Below are 24,237 nucleotides of genomic sequence, written 5' to 3'. Positions count from 1 at the left end.
AGGAGCCAAGTCATATGCGACATGTTACGGCCACCTGGGGAGGAGCTAGACCCCAATCTACAGTGATGGGGAATGCAAAAATTTTGGACAGCAGTGTGATGTGCAGAGGAGGTTTAGCAGCAGTCACTGTGAGAGCTGTATAAAAGGGACAAGCAGAGGGGCCTGGGTAGGGGAGGAAAGATGAAGGAGGGAATCAATCAGGGCTGGCAGCCGGGCTCCTCATCTCTTCATCTTGCCCTCAACTCCCTTGGCACTGGCAACCCAAACTCCCCATCAATCCTGTGGTTATATAAGGAAGCAGACAGTTATTGACCACACATTTTCAGAACTTGATACTTCCTCCCAGAACACAGCAGGTCTTAGAACTGTGAAATAAACACGTGTCCCATAAGTTCAAGTTAAAAAATGAAAGAAAGACCAAAAGAACAGAGGCCATTTTATGTTGTCTTAAAATCAGGTTGTTTATTGGTACATACACACCCACACTCACACCCACACACATCCACACACCTGCTCCTGATGCACTGAGCCAATACAGTACTGAGAAGCCCTAGGGAGAGATGGAGGCTGGCGAGGAGGGCTTGGGTCAATGTGGCTCTCCAAAGAAAACGTTATCAACTATGAGGCAAAGGGTACACCAAGACAACAGCTGTCTCTCACGTGCACAGTCTTCTCTCCTCCTTCCATGCTGCAGTCCTTGCCAAGAGGCACTCAATGGACCTGACTCCTCCAACTTGCTTCACTATGATATGGCCAACCATGTGAGAGTTGTCATAGGGAGGGCAGCCTGGGGCTGATCTTCCCTTATACCTAGCCCACTGACAGTCAGCCCCCTGAAGGAGTTAGATGGCCTTCCTAGTACTCAACTCCACTAATCTTAGGAACCCAGGGTTTCTCCATAACTTCAGCATCCATAGCCCTGTAATGGGGCTCTTTCTCTCTATCCAATTCTTTTTCCACTCACTAATTCACCTATCGCCATTCCCAGTAGCCTGACAGGAAGGGCAGGAAACAAGGAACAAGAGCAAGGGCAGGTGGCTGCCTGCCCCAGTACCGGTGAGAGCCCACCCAGCTACCCCACTGGTGAGGTCTCCTCTACCACACAGCAGCACAAGGCCCTAATACACGACACAGCTCTCTCTCACTCCTCTGGACAGGGTACTTTGGCCTATTGTCCCATCTTCTAGCCCAGCCCAGCTCAACCCTGATCAGGTCACAAACCAGCTGCTCCAGCCACCTGTAGGATGACACTGTGCTGGCCTCCCTCCAATAAACATGCCTGATGCTTTACCTCTCCTCCCTCTTCAACGAAGCCCAAAGTTCCATCAACCTACCATACACTCTTAGGCACCTTGTTAAATTGGAAGAACGGGTGAGGAAGAGGAATTTCTTGGGAATACCAATCCTCACAAACAGCACCTGCATCCCTCTGGCCCAGTTCCCACCATTGCTGCTAGGGAAAGAGGTTAAAGTGGTGGAAGCTGCATGGACCTCAGGAATTTCTACAAAGAAGACAGTCCCTGGACACCACAAGAACCCCAAAAAAGGGCTGGATGATTTGAGGACAAGGAAAAATGTCTGCCTCATCAATACTGGATTTCCTCAACCAGGGACATGATGCACCAAAAAGGAAGCTTTGTTTTCTTCCTGGAGGGTCAGAGGAAGGAAATTCCAGGCTGCCTTTTTCTCAAACCTGATTTTAGGGTCAATGCATATTCAACTGACCCATAAGGTTTATTCTTATGGGTCTGGGATTAGGGAAGTGAGTCAGAGAAAGATGGGGGAAGGGATGCTGGTGGCAGAGTTAGCAGCACAGATCTGCTCTGCCTCAGAGGCCAAGATCCCCCCAGCCCAGAAGGCACTCCCTCCCTCAGGGTAGGGGCTGGAGCATCCCCACTGTCTTTGGGGCTTCCTGCTACACAAGCCATCAGCCCTTTCTCTGCTTTGCCTGCTACACTTTGCACCAAGCATGGGCTGAGTTTGCTCACCCTCAGTCACCCCTGGCCCAAAGCTCTGGGGTCCATTTTCCTCTGACTCTTCCTAAACTCACATGTAGGATTGATTCAGCTTAAGCCAGGCTCCCGCATTTCTACTTTAGTCCTTCTCTTGGCCTCACCATCCTGAGAGAGAATGTGGTCTCCTGCACCTCTTCAGCCCCCAAGCAAGTCCTAGAGACAGGATCTGCAAATTGTGGTGATGGTTTAGCGGATGCTTGATTTTGGAGATGTCAAAACCAACCTCAGACCACCGGATACAAAGGATTAGAGGGGACAGGGACCACGAGACAGCATAACTCAAGCAGGACAGAGTCTGAAATGCCCCTTTCCTGAAAGGACCATCTCTGGCCTTGGCCTAAGATCCTGATCCTGGAGGAGGACGAAGTCTAGACCAGGTTAGGTCCAGAAGACACAAGGTGGCGTCACACCCACCCTGGGCTGCCCTTCTCTCCCTCCCGGAGAATCCCAGGCACGGGCAACCCCGGCGTCTCCACTGCACAGGGAGACCTCAGCCACATCTAGGAGACTTACAAAGGGCACGAGGTGGGAGTCGGGATAGTGGGATGCCGAGGGACTGGATGAGTATATTCTGTGGTCCAGAGCAACCGGAAAGTCACAGACGAGAGTAGGAGCCGTGGGAAGAAGGGGAACGAGCAGGAAAGTTCAGGGCCGTCTGGGCCAGTGAAACCAGGAGGACACCAGCCCTGGGGGCCGAGGCTAGTCCCGGAAGGCGGAGAGCATGTGTCCGTAGAGATAGTGGGAGTGCGCTACAAGAGAAGAGACAGAGACAGGCCACGCGGGTCAGGGTCAGTCGGTGGGCAGGTGATAGGCAGGTGGCGGCGGCGTGGCGGCAAGGTCTGCAGCATGCTCCCAAGCGCAAAGCGCCCCGGGCCCCTGAAGAGGGCAGGGCAGTGGGGCAGGGCTGGCGGAGCGGTGCGGGGCCTGCGGGGCCGGCCGGTGGCAGAGGCCCGCGTCCAGAGCCTGGCCACTTACCCCGAGCCGGGGGCACACCCCGTCAGACCCGGGGCGGGCGGGAGGGTGGGGGTCAGCAGGAGTAGGTCCGAACCGTGGAGGTCTCCAGTCTCTGCGCCCCCGCCGTCCCGGCTGGCAGGAGTCGGCAGCGGCGGGAGAACACAGAGCGGTGGGTTAGTGCGCGCACACGCCGGCCCCGGGCCTCCGGCAGCGCCCCCGCCCGCAGCGTTAGTGCAGCCGCAGCCCCAGCCCGACAGCGCGGGGCGCCCGCCGCCAGCCTCACTCTCCCCGGCCTCACGGCGCCAGGCCCACCGCCACTCACCTTCCGGCAGCATCTTCTTGGGCGGGGCCGCGGGGGGCTGCAGGGGTCCCAGGGTGGACACGCGGAAGGCGGCCGGCAGGGTCTCGGCCGAGGCGCCGAGCAGGCCGCCGCTGTGGTGGTCCCGCGGCCGGAAGCGCTTCCTCCAGGACGGTGCGCGCCGGAACACCTTGTCCTCGCCCTGTACCAGGGGGCAAGCGGAGGGTGGGTTAGAATCACACCCTCGCTCCAGCCTGGCTTGGGCACTGATCCCTCGTACCCTTTTGAAGTGAAGCGAGCAAGGTCACTTCCCCCTTAAGTCGGGCTGACATGTAGGACTCCCAGAGAAAAAAACGGACCCTACCTGGGTGGGGGAGGTCAAGAGCTGGCATCCAGCAGTCAAACCCTGCTTTCCCCGCTCACCTCCATGTTCTCAAACCAAGCTCGAGGTGCCCACTTAGCTTCCAAGCTATTCCTCTTCTGAACCACCCCACAGGATCACCCACCAGTTCACACATTCGCTCTCCTGTCCCTTTAGGGCCCCCACCTAGACAGAATGCAAGAGCCCTGTGCCGGCAGCCAGGACATCTGGCTTCCAGTCCTGGGTTTCTAGCATGTGATTTTAGGGAGCTTCAGCACCTCAGCTGTGAAATGGGGATACACTATCTACCCTACCCACTCTCAGGCTACGTACCCCAATGGGATCAGATGTGACAGTGATAATGCTAGCAGATGACCAGAGATGCGCTCCTCCAAAGCGCATGGCAAGTGGCCTCCCTCTACCTCCCTCTTCACTGACACCAGTCTCCTCTAAATAAGTATCTCTGCCAACAGGCAGGCAGGGCCACAACCCCATAGGCCTCCTTACCCCATCCTTTAGATTCCCACCCACCCTGTTTTGTGGCTGTGCCTCCTTCCACCACTATGTTCTCAAGGGCTGCAGCATGGCACCAGCGTGAGTAGGGACACTATTGCCCTCCTGGCCCCATATCCTTCATCTGTGGAGGCCAGTTGCTCCAATCAATCCTCAGCTCCAGGTCCTCTGTCCTACTTTCCATCTTAGCAGCACTTTTACGTGGACCTAGATCATTTCATTAGTACTGATTTCTCCTTTCCTGGTCTCCTCACTCTCTCCCTCCACCCCTCGTACTTTGTCTATCTTCTCTCCCCCTTTCTCTCTCGTCTTCCTCCTCTTTCCTTTATCTCCTGAAAGGATACAGAAATTATGATATGCGACCTTTCTGTTCTGTTGTAGTCCCAGCTCCTGAGTAGCATCTGGGAAGACTGCTGACATTCAGTAAATAGATTTTAAATGAATGGATGGCAGTTAGCTTCCTACACTGGAGCCCCATTCCATGCTTAGCGGGAACTTTGTCTCCCCCTACCTAGTGCACACCTCTTTCCTTTGGTCCCCTTTCCACCTTCAGCCAACCCTCTGGGTTGGTTTCTGTTCTTCCCTTGTGCCCTGACCAGCATGTTTTTCCTGTTCCTCTCCTCTTGGGTCCTGATCTTCACAAAGAGGGAAAACTGGATGAAGCCTTTCAGAGCCATGAGGGGAAACAGAACCAGAACTGGCAAGAAGCCTAGCTTTTAGAAGAGATACGCTGTGTGAGCAAGGCGCCCATCCAGCCTGGACGCCACGCAGCCGCAGCCGTCCTGCAGCCAGCGCTTCACCCTGGGGCCGGGCCACAAGGAGGGTTGCCAGGCAGGCTGGGTTTAACTGGGTTGATTTTGATTCTGCTGGGTTCTGGGGTCACATGAATAAAATGTTTAATGAGAAAAAAAGAAGAAGAAGAAGAGATAGCTCAAGGAATTGATGAAGTGCTAGGTGGCCCAGAGGCTTAGATTTTCTAAAATCCTTAGATTTCAGACTTCCACCCATACTGCCACCTCGCCCAATCTCCCCTCATTCCTAGGACCTAGCTTCCCCTCTCAGCTTCCTGCAAACTTCCTCTCTGGCTGGACCCTAGATGCATCCCAGAAATCCCACTGTGTTGCCCAATGGTTTCACCCACTTAACTCCATCACTCCACCCAAGGCCTGAAGCCTCCAAGGCCAGCCAGGAATGGGATACAGGGCAGGATGCAGGAATCGGAGGCAGTCTGCCCCAGGCCTACTCGGCCACACACATCAGCCAGGGGGCCATAGCAACATATCTGAGTGACAATTTTCTGTAAAATGAGGATACTAACCTGCCCATAAGTGACAGTGAGCATAAAATGAAATTTCTGTCATTATTGTGTCACCATGCCTGGTCCATCCCTGGCACAGGCATTCAAAAGAGTACAAGAATTGAGGCAGGGCGTGGTGACACACACACCTATAATCCCAGCACTGGGAGGCTGAGGCAGGATTATTGGGAGTTTAAGACCAACCTGGGCTACAAAGTGAGCTCAAGACCAGCCTGAGCTGCATATCAAAATCCTGTCTCAAAAAGACAAAAAAAGAAAAGAAAAAAAAAAACACTGAGGAGTCATTTTTTATATGAGAAAGTTCCATACTAATAAATAAATGCATTTCCTGAAATATATATATATATATATATCACTTTTCCAGAGAGGTAAGGTCCTAGGTATGTGGGAACTGAGTGTGTGGTCATTGTCCCAGGAGCACTGGGAAAATTGAGGTCTCTGAGAGTGGAGTTAGCTGGAGGAGTATTAGTTTATCTCTCAATTGGAATGTATCTCTGTCACACACTATGTATATTTTGCCCCCAACATCAGGTGCTTCTGTGAAGAAAACACATCTCATCCAATGAGGTATATTCTTGAGTGTGTCCTTCCTGTCTATTGAGGCAAAGAAATCATTCCACCAAGGTGGTTTTTAGCCCTGTTAAACCCAACTAAGCAACAATGATCTGACTGAAGATGGAAAAGCTAAAAATAAACTGAGTCTGGGCTGTTTTTGAACTTGCTTGGAGCCAAATCATCTGCAGCAGACCTGACCAGCAAGGGCAAGCAAGGTTGGTGATAGGAGAGTGAGCATGGGGGAGGCAGGGGAGAGGAGGGGCCACATCCTTAGGAAACCAGTGAGCTTTGTAGGCATCTCTAAGGGAGCACTGCGGCTCTAGATGTCAGGGCCGTCCTTAAACTCCAAGGTAAGACCTAATAAAATTAACAAGTCTTACTGGACAGGACAGAGATGTGCTAGCTGCCTGAGAGACAAAAACTAAGGTGCTATCATAATAACGTGGTCTTTGGGAGGGAAAAACTTTGATTCTGTGTGGCACGGAATTCTGGGCACAGAGCTGGAAGATGCTAGAAGTATAACATAGAGGAGCTTTCTGCTTTTATACCACAAAGGAGTTTCATAAAAACTTCTCCACAACCTACTGCTGCCCAAAGACAAACCCAGTGAAGCCTGGCCTTCCAGAGGCCAGCCCACCAGTCATGGCCCAGGGATGCAGAACTCATGAACTTCAGTGACCAAATCTGTGAGACCCTTGATTCATGACCAGGTACTCACGTCATCCAGCTTCCGGTCTGTACCCAAGGCCAACAGGTTATTGAACTCTCTCTCCATCACCTGGCGAGCCTGGAGTCCACAGAGTAAGAGAGGAAATTCTGTGGTCAATGACCTTCATACCATCTTCCCCCTGTTTCCCGGAGCCTAAGGGCAGATGGGGCAGGACTTTGGTACATTTAGTTCATGTGAAACCTTCACCACCTACCTGAGGCTAGTCCTTGTAACAAACCTCAGTGTCCTGTTAGAAGTTAAACTTTTAACCTTATAAAATTAGAAAAAAATGTATTTTTTGGGGGTGGGGGTACCAGGGATCAGACTCAGGACACTGTGTGCTTGCCAGACCAGCACTTATGTCACTGAGCTAACTCTTCAGCCTAAAATGTAATATTTTTAAAAGGGATTGTAGAACAAATATAGGATTGGCTTTACGTACTAGGGGAACATCGTACCTGCCTGTCTTTTGGTAGGGTGTAAGAAAAAGCATGCACACCACGAGCAAACAGAACTTAATTTACTTGGATTAAATAAATGCATTTCAAGGACCCAGAGGACAAAATTAAATTAGGAAGCCCACTCCATCATGGTTGCCAGCGGCTCCAAGCTGTGCAGCACACAACAGCTTTTTCTCAGCTTCCCAGAAATTAACTCATTAAGAAAATGCCAGACACAGGAAAATTTCAAAACTTCCAACCATCAAATATTTTGACCCTTTTAAATGAAGAAGTCCACACTGAGTCAGACATCACCTCCTCTGCTAGCTAAGCAATATGAATAGGTCAGGAAAATATGAATGGGGCGGAAGCACCAGGGAGGTGTCTCTGCTACAATGTACAGGCCACAGTTACTCCTGGCCACAAAATCTGGATGCATTCTGAAGTAGAATGGGAATGAGTTTTTGAAGTAAATGGGAAGTAAAAGAAAGAGAAAGCCATTCCTGAGTAGAAGATAATAAACACAGCACTCTGTAAGGATAGTCTACCCTGAAAGGAGAAGCATAATAAATATGCAAGCGTCCAATGACATTGTTCTTCTGGTTAAGAAAAGCTAAGTGGATAGGTATCATTTTCAAAAACACCTTGCGGAGCTGTGTAAGGAGCCAGGAAAGTGGCAAATGCAGTGGAAGCTAAGTCAGGTGTAGAGAGTATGTTTGGGGGAAAATCTGAGCTCTTGTTAGAAAAGTGGGGGTCTGCACTACCCATTTTGACTGGTTAGGAGCTGTCACTCACTGGTCAGGAGAGGGCACTAAGGACACACTGGCCCTGCGAGCTGCTGTGCACCCCAAAGGCCAGCTCACGACCCAGAACTTTGAGACCACACAGTCCTACCCTCCCTCAAGCCAAAACGTGTCTACTCCCAGAATAGCCCTTGCAGCACTGGTGGCTGAGTTTCAAAAGCAATCTGGCAGCTGCAAAACAGTCCAGACAAGGGCAGCTAAACAGATCAGGGGACAGAGGCGGGCCTATATGAGGAAAGGCTAAGAGAATTAAGACCACTCCAGCTGGAGAGACAAAGGCTTGGGCCAGGGGGCAATACGATCAGAGCAGAAAGAAATTCAGTTTTCACAAAAGGTGAGAACTGGTCAAATACCAGCATCCTTCCAGAACTTAAACTATGAGGAGCAGCACCCTCCCCTGGGGCATATTTAGGGCAAATAAAATCAGGAAGCACTTTACACAACTGTTAGTACTTTTAGAATCCCATTACCCACAGGAAGTTAGAAAGGCCAAAAGTATAAATAGGTTCAGGAGAACTTAGATATATTCTTGGATGACAGCTCTGTAATAATTATGAAATGAAACTCAAGAAGATGTGTAATCTCTGCTGTTGACAGGCAGACAAAGTCCTGGCATGGGCAGGCCTTGGGCTGTGCTCTCTGGTATATTTAGTGTTCTGAGGCCCACAGGCCCAGGAGTAGATCTCTATGGGGACAAAGGAGATCTGGATTGTCTGCTCAGAGAAGCAGGTTGAGGAGACAAAGGCAGAGTCTCAGCTACGACATAGAGCTGGGAGGATATGAAGTGGCCACAGCAGTGTGGAGACAAGCACAGGTGAAGGTCACACGTGTTCCACATGGCTTTAGCTGTGCACAGGCACCACTCTTGGAGGTCTGAGAATGCTGCAATGGCCCAGAAAAGTCCCTCATTCCTAGCACATCTCAGAGCCTGTACGTGTGGGTAACAAGGAGACAGCTTGATGAAAGGGTTGCAGACCTGTGTGTTCTGTGTGGGGATCTGGAGGACCAAAGCCAGCGTGTTGTGGTCAAAGTTCTCATCCAAGGCCAGCAGGGCTCCGTGGACACCACTCTCATGCAGGTTGCCCGCATAGTCCCGAAGCCCAATGGACTGGACCCAATGAACCACCTGGTCGTTGGTCCAGACCAGCACATCTGGAGGGCAGAGGAAGCAAAAGGCAGAAAGAGACAGCAAATTTGGCCCAGACCTCTCCGGGGGCAAGAACGGCTCTCTCAGCGCCCATCAGCCTGCTCTCTGGCTCCTGCCCTCCCCCACCTCTCCAATCTGTCCCCTCCTCCCTCCATCCCTGCCAGTCTGTAGGCCTAGGTCAGGCCAACAGTCTCTGGGTGTTCTCCCCAGAATCCCTGCGCAGGTCTTCCCTCTCCCCAGGCCAGAGTGGCCTTGCCTCATTTTCCACCTTTAAAGGTTTTTCTAAATCCTGCCTGTCTTTCCCACCCAACCCCACCGATCAAAGTCCATAAGCACACCAGTCTAAGGCACTGCCTGGGGCTTGGTCCCATTTTTCTGGTTGGAGGCTGCCGTCCCAGAGTGGATTTAGCAAGGTTAAGACTGTGCACTGGCCATGGAAAACGGCTCCTTCATCGGGCCGAGGCTGCATCTTCCCCCGGGGCTCGGAGGTTCCTGAGATTCACAGAGCCTTCTCTCCTGCTTCTCTGCTGCCTGCCACCCCCCTTAGAGCAGCCCGCGGCCTGAGGGGCTTACCCTTGATCTCATGCTGGCTCTCCTCCCTCCTCTTCTCCAGCTCCTTCCGGTCATAATCCAGCCTCTTCAGACACATGATGCCATACTGAAGACTGGCTCTGTGGGCACACAGTGGCCACAGCCACAACCTCAGTGGGGTCATGCTCTCTCTCACCTTCCCATGTGCCCTGCCTGCACCAGCAGGTGTGGAGCCAGCACAAGGGGCACAAGCTGCCAGCGGGGCTGCATGGGAGCCAAGGTTACACCTCTCTTTCTCTCTCCCTGTCTGCTGCCTCATATTTTCCCTGTCAGCTAGAGTATGGGAATGACTGATGGAACAGAAGTGCTTTGAATGAAACCAACACAACCCATCTCTCCAAGCACACCAATAACAAAGACCTCATCAACCATAGTCAAAAAAAGGAAAAAGCAAGCAGCTCCTTTTATACTCCCTGCCTCATCTCTACATGATGCGGCACAATGGGCTCCCTGACTCATTTGACCACCCTGTGGCTCTCCTTACCCTCTCTCTCTCTCTCTCTCTCTGTGGCAGCCACAAGCACACCCCTCTGAGTCCTCGAACACAGAGGCTGCCTAGACTTGTATGCCTCAGGGCCTTTACACTGGCTGGTCACTGCTCCCAGAACATCCAGCCCCTCCCTGAAACATAGCTTACTCCTCCTTCTCCTTTAAGTGTTTTCAAATGTCACTTTCTCAGTGCAACCCATTTGTCACCTTGTTCATCAGAGTTAAAACTATGCCAACACCATCATTAGCACTGGCCCACACTCCCATCGCCCTTATGTGGTCTAATTTTTTCCCTAAAACTTTTTGTCTAGCCATATACCTTACATGTAATGTTCCTTTTTTTTTTTTTTTCGGAACCAGGGATTGAACTCATGTATTGTTCCTTAGGATGTAAGGAGAACATTTTAACATTCCCTGCTGTTCTAACTTTCTAAGCAATGTTAGAGTATAAGATCCAGGAGGGCAGGAGATTTTGTTTTGTTCACTGATCCTAAACTTCTAGCACATCATAGGTATTCTTTTATAAATGCCTAATGAATTAAATGAAATAATTCCTATAAATTATGAAGAGAAATTACCAAGTAGCAAGCCAGGATAAACACTGCATAAATGAAACCTAAGCCAGCCTGAGGGCCATGGGCTGTGGGTCAGAAGGGGCCCCAGACCAGGGATCCGAGCCCCTCCTCACACAACAGTCACCCCCAAAGCATCCTTGAGTACACTGAGCTGGGACCTGCACAGGTCCAGGGACCCAGGACACCTCGGCTTCTCCAGGCAGCCTGTCGCACCTTGGGAGGCCCAGAAGGCTGCTGCTTAGCATGGAAACTGCCTTGTCCTTCAGCCTTCCTGGGTCTCTCAGTCCATGGAGGAACAGAGCAGAAGGACCCTCCCAACTGCAACTGCATCTTACTGCATTCATGAGGCCTCTGCTTTCTGAGATTAAGTTAGGCAAACTGTTCTCCCCTCTCTCCCCTCAGCTGTGGCCAGCAAGCCCTTCTGTCTCCCTCAAAGCACAGAGCATCATTTCTAGGAATCCTCTCTGGATCACATACCTATTTATGGGCAAGGGGATATACCTCCGTGGCACAGCACCCGCCTGGCAAATGCAAGGTCCTAGGTTCAATTCCCAGTACCAAAGAACCCCATATGCCCATTTATTGCTCAAGCTGCTGACTTAAGCCTTGGCCTAACATGAGAGGGTAGAAGCTGTCTAATTCTACCTCACTTGCTATAATATTCAGGACTGTTCCTATGACTTTCAGAGCTGTTCCAAAGCATTGGGTCTGACGTCTGGCTCTGCCACTTGTAAGCTGAGGGTCACTAAGCCCCTGTAAGATAGGGTCCTCCTTCCCTTTTCAGGGTGTGGTAACAATGAGTAAAAGGGCTCAGCCCAGCCCCTGGGCCACTCAGAAACAGGACCACTGCTAGAATGAAGGTTCTGATTACTATGTGTGTAGGTCTGACTCAAACAGGAGCTCCTTGGGGAAACCCACATAGCAGAACACCCTGTCCAATGAAAAGCTCTTTGAGCTGGTAACAAGAGATGAAGGAAGAAGCCAGGTGTGGTGGCCCATGCCTGTAATCCCAGCACTTGGGAGGCTGAGGCAGGAGGACTGTTGCAAGTTCCAGACCAGCCTGGGCTAGCTACAAAGTGAGCTTAAGGCCAGGCTGAATTGCATAGCACGATCTGGTCTTAAAAAGAATAGGAGAGGGTCCAGAGAGATAGCTCAGTGGAATAAGCGCTTCCCTGGCAAGCACAAGGGCCTGAGTTCAATCCCCAGTTCTGCCAAAAAAAAAGAACAGGAGAGCAAGAGAAGGAGGAGTCAGTCAATTCTATCACCACCAAGCCGAGTTACCTGCTGTTCCTCAACTTCTACTGGATTTATTTTCTCTGTCCGTAAAATAAGAGTTTTACACATCTCTTTCTTGTCATAAAAATCATAATTTCTAAGAAGATTTTGAGACTTTAGAACATGTTTATGAAATGTTAGATGGAAGAAAAGCAGGTAAATGCATAGCTGAAGTGAGGCATATGAAAATGCTGTAGAAACTCCAAAGCACTCGAAACATGGAGCCCCAGTTGGAACCAGGTGGCAGGCAGGGCTTTGCTCCCGACTCCGGTGACAGGGGCTGAGGGAGGACTTCCACTGTGCAGGCTCAGGCTGGCTGACATCTTCCAGCAGCCCAGCACATCCCAGCTTGGCGAGGGACCAGTCCTCCTCCCGAGCCCTATCAATCACCAGGCAGAGGACAGGTGCAGCTAGGTCTGGCAGCCTCCTGGGCAGAGACAAAGGATTCCCTTTCAGCCCCATGAAGGGAGGGGAGGGGAGTGCAGCAGGACGACACAGGCTTCCCTCGCAAGCTGGGCCTCACAAGTTGTGTTCAGGGCACCCAGGTCAGGATGGCCAGGGTTCCAGGACAGGAGTTTCTGCAGAGTGGTGGCCCTGAGCTGGCACACTATTCCACCTGTGCTCTGCCAACAGCCCTCAGTGACCTTGGGCTCCCATTACATGAGGAAGCTAACTAGATCCCTTCCACATACAAAGTTCTGCTTTATGAGCTGGGAGTCATCAACAGCCCCCACATCCTTGGGATCATCTACAGGGCCCTGAGGAAACCCTGAAAACCCACACACTCTAGCCTCACCCAACATTATCCACTCAAGGTAAAAGACCCGGCTGAAACAGCAGTCTGTGCTCTTGGGTGCTGGACACTACAAAGGACCACAACAGCTATTGGTTCCTGGAACTGTTGCCACCCACCTCACTCTCCAACTTACATGCCCAGTGGACCAGGCAAACCAATGCATGTGAGGGAGGCAGGCTGCAGGGGCCTGGAAGGACCCGGAGAAGGCCCACCCTCCCTGTGAGGGCATTACTCTCCACCCGTAGTAGGCCACTTCTGTGCCAGAATGTACAGACGGAGCTCTGTGTCTTTCAAGAGAAGCCAGAAGTTTGTATAAAATCTCCCCCTGTTTAAGTACTGGCAATTAAATTCACGGTTTTTAAAACATATGTGGGCCAAACAGAACATATCTCAAGGCCAAATTCTGCCCATGGGCTGCCAGTTTGGAGCCTCCACCACCACACTTTTGAAGAGATCTCTTCAGTGAAGAGGAAAAGAGGACTGGTGGATTCCTGCACCAAAGAATGAGTCCAAAGCTGAGGGGCTCCAATCTGCGATTTCAGCAGAAAAAGGCCTAGACATCCTTTGTCCTTCCGCCTAGAGGGAGTGAGACACCAAACTAAATTTCACATTCAGTTTGAGTCTTTTCAGGGTAAGCAGATTTCTGCCAGCTCAAAGACAAGCTATGAAATTCAGGCCTCAATGGAAAAAATCTCAAAGAAGATACTACAGAGAATGCTTTTTCTCTCAAGGGTTAGAGAGAGAAGGATCACATCTTCAAACTGCAGGATAAGATGAAAATTCAACAAGGGTGAGACTTTCTCAAGAGGTAAACCTGGTCCCAACTAGACCTGGCCATGGAAAGAGGAGAGGCACTTTTGTTCCTGGACATAGACAACCCCCACCAGCTGGGGGCGGCGGCCCCGGCTCCAGCCCCACTCACCGATGGAAGCTGTCCACCATCTTCAGGTGGACCCGCAGGTCCTTCTTGGTGAGGTGGTCCAGCATGCGAGCATCCACCAGGCACTCCATGAAGTAGCTGCGGTACTGGGGCAGCCCCAGACTGGGCAGCCACTCGTTCCCAATCCACTCATGGTTCATGTCTCCATAGGCCAGGGTCTGGGGAGCGAGAAGGAGGCAGCTATGTGGGGGAGAAGGCAATGCTACCAAGTTGCTGCTGGCATATCCGCTTGGGAGAAACTATAACCAGTCCTCCTCTAAAAGGGGAAGAAGGGTGGCCCAGCAAATTTTCAGTTTCCTTCAACTAAGGGGTGAGAGGAGTAGGGGGGGAGCATTTTATTTTTTGTTTTTGCAGTGCTAAACCCATGACCTTCACACTGATTTATATCCCCAGCCCTTAAAAAAAATTACTTTGGGACAGGTTCTCTCTAAGTCTCTATTCTACCCATGCTGGGCTTGAACTTGTGATTCTCCTGACAGCCTCCCAGGGTAGAGGATTACTGGCGTGCACAACCATGGCCAGCTAAGGTGGGAGATTTTGAGCAGAGCTTTCCAAGATCTCAAAATGATCAAGTTCCACTCATGAATCAATTATCTATGCTAATGAACAGAAGCAAGCAAGCATCCAGGCAGCAGAAAATATGAACCCTTCTTGTCGATTCTGGAATGCACATGCAGTGCTGTGCAGCCAGCCTGCCTCCCTGGTTCTCCACAGGCCTCCAGCACACTGAGCCCAGTGGACCTGTGGAGCAGCGACGCAGGCCAGCCTCGCTCTGGAAAACGGCTGACCTCACAGCCAACAAGTGTGTGAAACACTGGCCCAAACCAGGAGCCAAAACAAAGGAGGGGAGGGGGGCTTGCATGTGAATAGCCAGAGTTCTCTATGGCTGGTCCTCTGCTCCAAGTTCCTCCTGTAGCTCCTTTTCTGTGCCAACTAGAAGTCACCCCTGAGCAAGATGGGCTCCATGAATGCCACCTTTAGAAAGCTTTAGTTTTAAGAGCAACCCTTCACCAGGCTTCTCTTTTTTTTTTTTTTTTGTATTTTAGTAAGGGTCTAGAGGGTCTAGAAGATCTCACTATGTAGATCAGACTCGTATTGATCCTCCTGTTTTCAGCCTCCCAAAGAGCTGGGATTACAGGTGTGTGCCACCACGCTCAGTCTCAATCACTATCTCAGGATGCCCCAGGGGTGTGGCCCACATGGCAGGCCTGGGGATTGAACCCCAGCTGCTGCATCTGCCTAAGCAGGTGCTTTAATCCACTGAGCTATCTGGCCGGCCCTTAGGCTTCTCTTTATGTTTTCAAGTTGGTAAATTTATTTTGCCGCCTTTAAACATGAAACTGTTGATGCATATAGAGCTACGTGTCACATGTGTTCAGCAATGAGAATAAAGCAAAGTTATAAAATAAAATTGCAGGCAGCATTGAAGTGAAAGACCAGACATTCGCTCTCAGTACCACTGAATTCGCCTTCACGCTGTTCTGCCCTTTCCCACTTCCTACCACAACTCCCAGAGGTAACCGCCCTGCTTGGCTTTCTGTCCAGCACTCCCCTGCCTTAAAAATGTGTTCACAGTGGCTGGCGAGATAGCTTGGTAGTCTAAGCACCTGCCTCACAAGCACAAGGATCCAGGTTCAATCCCAGGACCCACATGTCATGCTGGCCACTGAAACCAGGCGTGGTAGCACACACCTGCAATCCCAGCACTGGGGAGGCTGAGACAGGAGGATCACTATGAGTTTGAGCTGCATAGTGAGACTCTGTACCAAATAAATAAATAAATAAATAAATAAATAAGTTCAGTTTTTACAATCACTCATGTCTATTCTTCTAAACTATATTATTAACTTTGCTTGTCTTTGAATTTTAGTGTCCAATTCTTTGAGGCTATCAGGACTTGCATGTTTCATTTCACTTACTTCTGATCCCTCCATTTCTCTGCTGCATAGTGTTTTGCTGTGTGAACCCGTGATTGCTGACCAGTCCCTGTCTCACGCGGATGGGGCTTCCCTGTAGGAGTAAACTGTGCTGTTTCCTGGTTCAGTCTTCTCGGCAGCACTTATCACTATCTGACACTGTTTATTTGTTAATATTGTCCTATTGATCCTTATTGCTATTGTGTCTTAATATTATTCCTTTGTTTGCTGCTCCATGCCTGCTGTACTTGTTCAATAGCTTTTGTATACAGAAAGCTCAGAAAGGCATAATGCACGGTAGATGCTCAGTGAATATTTATACACTAAATGAATGAGAGAGAGGCCTTTGCTCATTCACCAGAGTGACAGGGACAAGGAGAGGGAGAGTCATACCAATCTGAGTCTGGGAAGTGAGTCAAAGTGCAGAGAAGAACTAAGCATGTGACAGGGCACAACTCTCCAGGGCTCCTCGCCCGCCACCCTGAGAAACTACAGCAGAGAGCTAAAGGGGCACTGGCAGGGAGTCCAGCAGAAGCCGAGAGATTGCATCCAGGGCTGCTAGTGTGAAGAGGGACGCACACACGAGCACTTGAAGGGCAGGGCACCTGTGGGAAGGGTGCCATCCTGACCTTCTGAGCACTGTCCCAGCAGGAGGGGAGTCTTACCTGAGCCCAGCTGCCCTCCTCACTGTCCTAGCAGGAGCAAGTGCCGCGTGTCAGGAGAAACAAGCAAAGTCAAGAAACCCAGCAACCTCTCCCCGGGGCCCACAGACAGTAGGCAGAAGATGCCCCAGCAGCTAGTTGAGTGGCCAGGGGAAGCTGCTGGCATGGTTTAGAGGAAGCAGAAGGCTGGTGCATGTATCCATGTGTGTGGTGTGAGGAGAGCAAATGTGGGGGCAGAAACACACTTCCATGCCTTGCAGGGTTGACTGGGAGCCAAACAAAGTGTCAGGCTCTCCCAGCCTTGCTCCTGCCCCAGGGATCAAGCCCTGGGCAAGGAACTTGGAACTCAGGCCTTCACCCAGGCACAGCCCTCTTTAGCCCAGGCTCTTCCACTGCAATGTGCCCAGGGCCGTAGGTAAGCTTATGTCCCCTGGAACACAACACACAGATACAAGCCACTCCCAATCTCACCTCTTTCCCCTTGACCCTCCACCCTGAGACCAGGACCTGATGAACAGCAGGGGCACCAAGCACTCATGACCTTCCCCTCATCTCATGGAAGTCGTCAATTTTAACCCCAGACCCACAGCCCAGGGCTACACTCACTGTTTTGGTGGATGTTGCGAGTGTCTCCATCTCCTCATGGGTGACCCAGACATTCCCGGAAGACTACAGGCAGAGAGGACACCTAATTGGTCCTGGCTGGGGTCCCTACAATCCAGAAGGCCCAGATCCCAAGGACCAGGACAAAGCTCCCTCCCTGAGTCCTGCCACATGCCTGGCCCAGAGCCCTGCGCGCTGGCTAGCTCTGAGCATCACTTTTAGCCTTGTATCTGCACTGCTTAGCACGGGGTGGTGTGTACAGAAAGTGTTCAGGGCATGTTACCTGGGTAGATATGAATGAATGGTGCTGACTACAGTGAGGGCTAACCATAATCACAGAGATAAATGATAGTGAGATCTGAGCTTGTGTTAAGGTTAGACGACAGGGGGCAGAATGCTCAAATGCTCTACACCTCTACCTCCTCCAAGCTGAACCCCAGAATTCCCATCACAGAGATCTGAACTTGTTGTCAGGCAGAGATGGGGAAACGGAATTCATGGGTGGCATGGAGGAGGCAGCAAGGCAGGCTTGCGGGACCCCCTCCTAAAGACTGGGGAACACCTTTTGTGCGGATGGGAAGGGGCAGAGTGCATGGCTACCATATTCCCAAGACCAAGGGGAGGCTTTGCAAACTATTCCAGGGCCCCTATGAGTGTCCCAGGTAAAGGAGGCCACTCACTGTTCTCGAGGTGGGTGGGGCAGAGGGACTGGTAAGTGACACCATCTCCTGGATGGCCAGCCGCAACTTGAGCCGGTGCAGGGCATTGCTGATGCCGATCTCCCGCTGGATCTCTGTGTCCGACAGGGCGGACATGATGGCACCACTCTTGACGTTGGCCCGACAGGCTGCCACATACCAGGCAGGCATCCCCACCCAGAGCTGCAGACATGAGGTATAGGGATAAGTCAAGTCTTTCCCCCAAGACTTGGCCCCACTGCCAAGAGCTTGGCCACACCAAGCCAGGGGCTAAGGCCAGACTCACCCATAGTCTCAGTATAACCAACACAGAGCACAGCTAGGAGCTTAGGAATAGAGATGACTACCATCAAACCATTTACAGATTAAAAATCAGAGACCTAGGAAGGTGAAAGGACTTTCTCAGTATCACAACCTGATCAGCTACTAGGGGAAAGCGCTAAGAGCCAAAATGGCTATTAACTGACCCTTCTTATCCAAACTTAGCTGCCTGTGAGGCATCAGTAAGCAGAATCAATTACATCCTCCAAAATTGGTTCTAAGTGTGTCTGTGAGGACAGACGAATACTTGGGGTGGCATATGTGCACTTGACAGGGGAAGAACATACTGGAGAGGCTGTAGGGGCGCCACCCACTTTCCAGGCATCCTTGTCCCAACCCACTCAATCTTCCCTCCACACACCAGGGTGGATTCCTTTGTCCAGGCTCACCTCCAGCCAGGAGACCACCGTGGGGCCATCCCACTGGGCAAAGGGCATTCCTTTTCTGCGGGCATCTTCAAGCAGCTGGTGTCTTGTAAAAGGAGGAACAGCAAATTCACTAGTCTTTCCTTGCGTTGACCAGGCTGGTTCCTGGGGACCACTGCGCTAGGCCAACAGTGGGGACGTTCACTTCCCTGGTGCCCCACCCATGGACTGCGCTGCTCTATGCTGGAGCCATGTGACACTGAACGATAGGCAGGACACCCACCCCTCCATGCCCAGAGGATGAGGGACTCTTACTGTGGGCACACGACCTACATATACCAACTTGAACATTGCAATATGCCCTTCCCTGTGGGCCCTGGGGCACTTTCTCACAAACCCCTTGCTTCCTTCTCCCTAGGGTCATCCTAAGCACCTCTTCCTAACTCAGGACATACCCTGATGTGCCCACATGGACCAGCTGAGCTCAAGAAGGGCCTGGCTGGGCTCTGGCTCCCTGAGCTCAGTCCCATGGCAGCTGAGAAGAAGGAAAGTGGGCTGAGGCCTGGGCCCCACCCTGGCGGCTCTTACTTCTTCTTCAGCCGCCGGTCCTTCTCTGCTTGGGTCCCCAGCTTAGCAGGCACCATAGACTCCTGCAGACTGAGCTCGGAGTCTGTTAGCAGAACTGGAAGTAAAGAGAAGCCTGTGTCAGTGGCCTCCTGCTTCTCTTCTCTTGGGCTGGGCCACTGAGGAGGAGCAGAAGCAACAAGAGGCTCCTTAGTGTAGGGTCTGACAGACCTCATATGATTCCTATAGCTTCCTCCCAAGGTCCTACATCCAGAGTGGCACTGGGAGGACTCACTGGTAGCCTCAGCCCTGGGAGTATCTCCAGTCAGACAGACCAAAGTTGCCCCACCCTAGAATCCTAGAAAGAACCTGTCCCTACTCCAAGCCTACAGGCAAAGAAAACTCAGAGGGCAGACCCAGGGGCTTGCAAGGCTCTGAGAGCATCATCTGGATCCAGCTCAGGGTGGGGCTATCGGCACAGAAAGAAGTATCTCCCAGCCTGTCTCTCTGGGTGCACCCATTCGTACAGATCGCAAAAAGGAACACACTCTGCTGTCTTCCACTGAGGGTCTCCTGAATTCACGCTGGAGCCCTACAGAATTTGTGGCAAAGAGTAGCATCTTAGGACTCATGTGTCCTGGCCACTCCTCAAAGCCCACATGGGCAGCAGGCGTGGGATATCCGGTAAGCAGTCTGAGATGCTGTCACGGGTTTCAGTGCCAAGCATGGGGGGCACGGGAAACCATGAGGCTTTTCCCAGCACACCTCTGCCCCTGGTCAGACCTTGCTGCCTGCCCATCCCTCTGCCCCTGAGGATGGGGAGGAAGGCAAAGCTCTGCCTTGTTCCTGGGCTGAGACTCCCACAGTCTGAACAGGGGTGCCCTCTTTCCCTCGTCCTCCTGGGCCCCTCACCCTCATCTTCCTCCTCTTTTCATTCTTCCTCCTCCCTTGTATTCCTCCCTCACTAACTCTGTTCCCATTCACACCTTCCTGATGTGCAAGAAAGTCTAATTATGCATTTGGGTTCAAAAGAAATTCTTCTAGTTGATGGAGCTCCTCCCCAACAAGAAATTCATCATTGTTCCCATTGCCTCTGAAACTTCTAAGCCTTCCCTCAAGCTCAGAGGTTGGCATGCTTCTCCCCTCTCCTATCCTCCTACTGCACTTTGAACACAGATGACAGCATACAAAGCCCTCTCGCCCACACATTGTTCCCTTCCTCGGAGTGCACCCCCTCCTGCACACACAGACTCCTTCCAGTAGCACTCCAGCTCCGGCTCAGAATGCCCAGTGGAGGAAGCCTTTCCTGCCAGCACCATCACCCTACAGCTAGGCCTGGGCTCCTGAAGCACCCTGGGCTTATCTCCATTGTGCTGTTCTGGAAGTATCTCTTTATGCTTTCCTTTTCATTAGATACTAGGATCCTTGAGAAATGAGCTGTCTCCCCAACACCTTGTACTGTGCCACACAGAAGGTACTCAGTAAGTACTTAAGCAAAAGACTGAAGAGGTAATGGAAAGAAAAGAAGGGAAAAAAAATAAGAAAGGAAAGAGAATATAGGGGAGAAGAAGGAACAAAGTGAATGCTCATTGTGTACCTCCCGCACACCAAGCATGACTGAGAGCTTATACCACAGTGATGATAACAGTGTTGCCCTGCCCAAACATTCTCTTGAACTAAATGTCTGCAAAGCCATCAGTGGGTGTTTTCACATTTGGAGTACCAAAAGTAAGTTCTAATCAAGAACTGACTCCTTCAAAGGCAGAACTAAGAAATTTCTCACAGCTGTCAGGGGGTAGAGGGTGATGCATGTCTGCAGTCCCAGCACTTGGGAGGTTAAGGCAGGTGGATCTTTGTGAGCTCAAGACCAGCCTGGGCTACAAAGTGAGCTCAAGGCCAGCCTGAGTTGCATAGTGAGACCCTCTCTCAAAAAGACCAAAAGAGGGAAACAATCCTCCTAAAGGTCTTACACAGTACATCAGAGAGCCTTTCAACTACAGGAACCACAGAGGTCAGACCTTTCCCTCCATCCAGGAATCTCTGCTACAGCAAGCCAAGTAAATGGCCATCCAGATGCTACCTCACACTGAAGTACAACTGCTTGCCCCCTGCAGGGGCCATCTGTCCGGTGAGGACATGGCTAACAGAAAACTGCAATTGCTCTGGCACTGGCATGTGCTGCCCACAGCTTCTACCTCCAGCCCTGGGAAGGCAGGTAGAGAAGGCAGCCCCAGGACACCCTCTGCTTCTGACTCCCCAGTGCGCCCCCAGCCCTCTGCTAGGAAGGGGGCAGAGACCATGTCCCGTGGCTCCATCCCGACTCAGCTGCATCAGCCTGCCCTTCTCCTTCTTCCCAAACAGCCGGCCAATGGATGACTTGATGCCCTTGCGCTTGGCGCCCTTGTGCAATGAGTCCTGGCTGCTGTTGCTGCTGCTGGGGTTGCTGCCTTGATCTTCCAAGGCACTAGAGGATGACAGCCAGAAGAGGGCAGAATAAGAAGAAATATACTTAAATTACAGCAGGAGAGGTAGAAGTTAGAGCTCAAAAGAACTTAGCACGGGTGCTGAGGTTGGGGGAAGGGCAAGGGCGAGGGGATACAATTAGAGCAGGTGATCTGATTGTAAGGTTTGACCAAACACCTGAGGGTGTTTCAAAGACAAATGAGATGCTCTAGCACCTGGGACAGGTGAAATGCAGTCTCTTCATAGGCAGAAGGAAGGATTCTATGGCTTCTGGGACAGAGAGATGGGAGGTGGGACGGCTCCACTTACCTCTTGCCTTCCTCCTGGCTCAGGGCTGGGTGGCCAAGCTTCTCTAGCCGCAGCATCCTGGGTGAGGAAGGAGGAGAAGTCTCACATTTTATGGTGGCTTTATCCTCTCGGTTCTCTTCCCGAGACACTGGCGACTGAACAGATAGTGGAGCCGTCAGGGGGTAGAGGGTAAGATCTGGGGCTTGCCTACCCAGCCCAGATGAGGCAGAGGAACAAGAAGACTGAGCAACCATCAGGAGGCCCTCTCAAGTTCAGACTCAGACCCCAAAGCCCTGGGGGAGACGCCATAAGGGAAGGGCCTGGGAATAATCACCCATGAGTACCTGCACCGCCAGGCAACACTCACCAGCAGCTTCCTCCTATGCTTTCTTAAATCACTGGGCTGGAAGAAAAAGAAAAGGGTGAGCAGGGGCAAGCCCTAGGCCCAAGCCCACCCTAGGGGCAGCCCCGGGGTCTCAGGATGAGAACGGACTATTCAGTGTCTTTTGGGTCTAGACAGAATGTCACCACTGAAAAACACTGGCCTGGACAATGAAGTCAACGCTACCTCCGGAAGAGAGGGGCAATGTGGGCAGTAGAGGTTCTTAGGCATTCTATGCTTGTCCAAGGGAAGGGCGTTAAGAAAGCCCTTTGCTACTTGGGACATGTTGGTGGCCTCACATGTGGGAAGAAGGTGGTGGGCCTAACTAAGGGGAATCCGGCTTATCAGTTGCCCAAAAGCTCTCACCAAGGTCATGATCCCCATTCGGTCCAGGTCCTGCGCAGCACTGCGGGAGGTGAGCTTCGGCGTGGAGCGGCCACTGAGTGGAGGAGATGCACTGGCCAGGGACAGGGCGGTCAGCGAGGTAGGGATGGAACCGCGCTTGCGCAGCTGCGTCAGGTTTAGGGCTTCCATGCTGCCGCTGGTCACGCGCGTCTCAATCTCTTCCGCACGGAGCTCAGTGGACTCCTTTTCTTCCTGGATCATCCTGGGAGGAAGGAAGAACCAGATCTGGCCATTAGCCCAGCAAGGACTACCACTCGTTACCCTGGGGCCACACAGTTTGTGGCACCTTCAGGATACAGAATGTCTGGAGCTTAGTTCTCCCTCTCCCCCTCCCCTCCCCTCCCCTCCCCCTCCCTCTCCTGCTCCCTCCTCCCCCTCCCTCTGTCCTTCTTTGTAACTGGCTTGTGAAATCCCAATGGATGGCAATTGCTGAGCCTCAACGGCCTGTAAAGCTATATATTTTGGCTCAGATTATCCCTGGCTGCTTGTTACTGACATTAAAAAGCTCAGAACACGCACCAGTGAGATAGCTCAGTGGACTAAGTGTCCGCTTAGGCAAGTGTAGGGACTGGGGTTCGATCCCCAGTACCACATGCCATGCTATCCCCACCCATGGGCACACTGGGCCAGCCACTGAGACTGGGCGTGGTGGTGCGTGCCTGTAATCCCAGAGCTGGGGAGGCTGAAAACAGAAGGATCACTAGAGTCTGAGCTGGGTAGAGTGAGACCCTGTACCAAATACATTTTTAAAAAAGCTCATAAAACAGAAAGGATAAAGCAAAGATCCTGATCATTCTCTCTGCCACCAGTTTCTGTTCTGTGCCTCATTCGGAATGGCAGCCATGGCACAGCAGCCTAAGCATGCACCTTAGCTCTGCTGCACACCGTGTGGCTTTGGGCAGGTCATTTAGCCACTCTGAACTTCTATTTCGTTGTCCAAAACACAGTGGTCACCTTGCCTACTCCAAAGAACAGGGTGAGAGTGACAGCAACATGAAATTTCCACCCTGACCCAGCCTCGGCAGTGGGAGCTACAATCTTTTTTTTTTTTTTTCCATAATTTTATTGAGAAACAAATAGCAATGAGACAGTTTCAAACCAAATCAGTAGGACAGTTTCAATAATTAACACATTGCATACATTCTTCCTAGTGGTTAATTGCTGTACAAGATGGGGACATGATATCCTATTTACAAACACTATGAGAACTTGTACTGTAACGTCATGTAACTTGGTAGTGTCCCAAATGTTCTGATCAAGGAGATTATGGGGCCAAACAGGAAAGTGATCGATGATGTAGAGTGTGCCTAAGGAGAGTCACATGGAGAGAAAACATTCTCTCAGGCTTTCACAGAGAGCGCATTGGCCAAGCAATGGCCGTGACTCATCCACATGGCTGACACTGACAAAGGTTCTACAATCTGAAGTACAGGATCTCAGGATAAATCCTGAGGGGATTTCACTGACCTTATCAGACCCAAAAGCTACAACTCTGGTTGCATAGGTCCTGCTTTACCTTGGTCTTAACCATCCAGCAGAAAAGTATAAAAACAAAGTATAAGAAGTAAAGCCATGCTGTTATGTTGAGCTGTAGGGGGCGCAGGTCAACAATTTTTGACATTGCTAGTGAAGCAGAAGACCCATTGCTATTATGGACTACTGGACTCTTTTAGAATATTTTGCTGAGTTAACACACCTATAATATTCAAATAACGGAACTTAACAAGAAAAGGGGATACAGATGTATGTCCATTTTGTATCTGTGTATTCAAAATGGTTAGGATAGATAGT

General features: G+C 51.3%; 1 protein-coding gene across 4 annotated transcripts in view; it reads right to left on the bottom strand.

The window, feature by feature from the left end:
* Window positions 1-453: 453 nt before the first annotated feature.
* Ppfia4 (PTPRF interacting protein alpha 4) overlaps window positions 454-24,237 on the bottom strand; it is a 49,266-nt gene continuing 25,482 nt past the window's right edge. For 2 of the 4 annotated variants that reach the window (XM_023708069.1, XM_023708070.1), the window contains exons 16-29: window positions 22,408-22,648; window positions 22,027-22,062; window positions 21,681-21,814; window positions 21,206-21,372; window positions 18,933-19,026; window positions 18,369-18,450; window positions 17,641-17,841; window positions 16,964-17,026; window positions 13,762-13,937; window positions 9,687-9,784; window positions 8,943-9,118; window positions 6,733-6,801; window positions 3,292-3,469; window positions 3,029-3,101 (exon numbers count right to left, since the gene is read on the bottom strand). In XM_023708069.1, the coding sequence (XP_023563837.1) occupies window positions 3,043-3,101; window positions 3,292-3,469; window positions 6,733-6,801; window positions 8,943-9,118; window positions 9,687-9,784; window positions 13,762-13,937; window positions 16,964-17,026; window positions 17,641-17,841; window positions 18,369-18,450; window positions 18,933-19,026; window positions 21,206-21,372; window positions 21,681-21,814; window positions 22,027-22,062; window positions 22,408-22,648 (1,774 nt within the window). In that variant the 3' untranslated portion in view covers window positions 3,029-3,042. Of the gene's footprint in view, window positions 2,765-3,028; window positions 3,102-3,291; window positions 3,470-6,732; window positions 6,802-8,942; window positions 9,119-9,686; window positions 9,785-13,761; window positions 13,938-15,698; window positions 15,790-16,963; window positions 17,027-17,640; window positions 17,842-18,368; window positions 18,451-18,932; window positions 19,027-21,205; window positions 21,373-21,680; window positions 21,815-22,026; window positions 22,063-22,407; window positions 22,649-24,237 lie in introns of those variants that run through there. The other 2 variants (XM_012512991.2, XM_023708072.1) reach the window with 2 other exon arrangements.

This window comes from Octodon degus, unplaced genomic scaffold (genome assembly GCF_000260255.1).
Source record: "Octodon degus isolate 3935 unplaced genomic scaffold, OctDeg1.0 scaffold00009, whole genome shotgun sequence".
NCBI classification, from domain to species: Eukaryota; Metazoa; Chordata; class Mammalia; order Rodentia; family Octodontidae; genus Octodon; species Octodon degus.
This window is presented reverse-complemented; position numbering and strand designations above follow the sequence as displayed.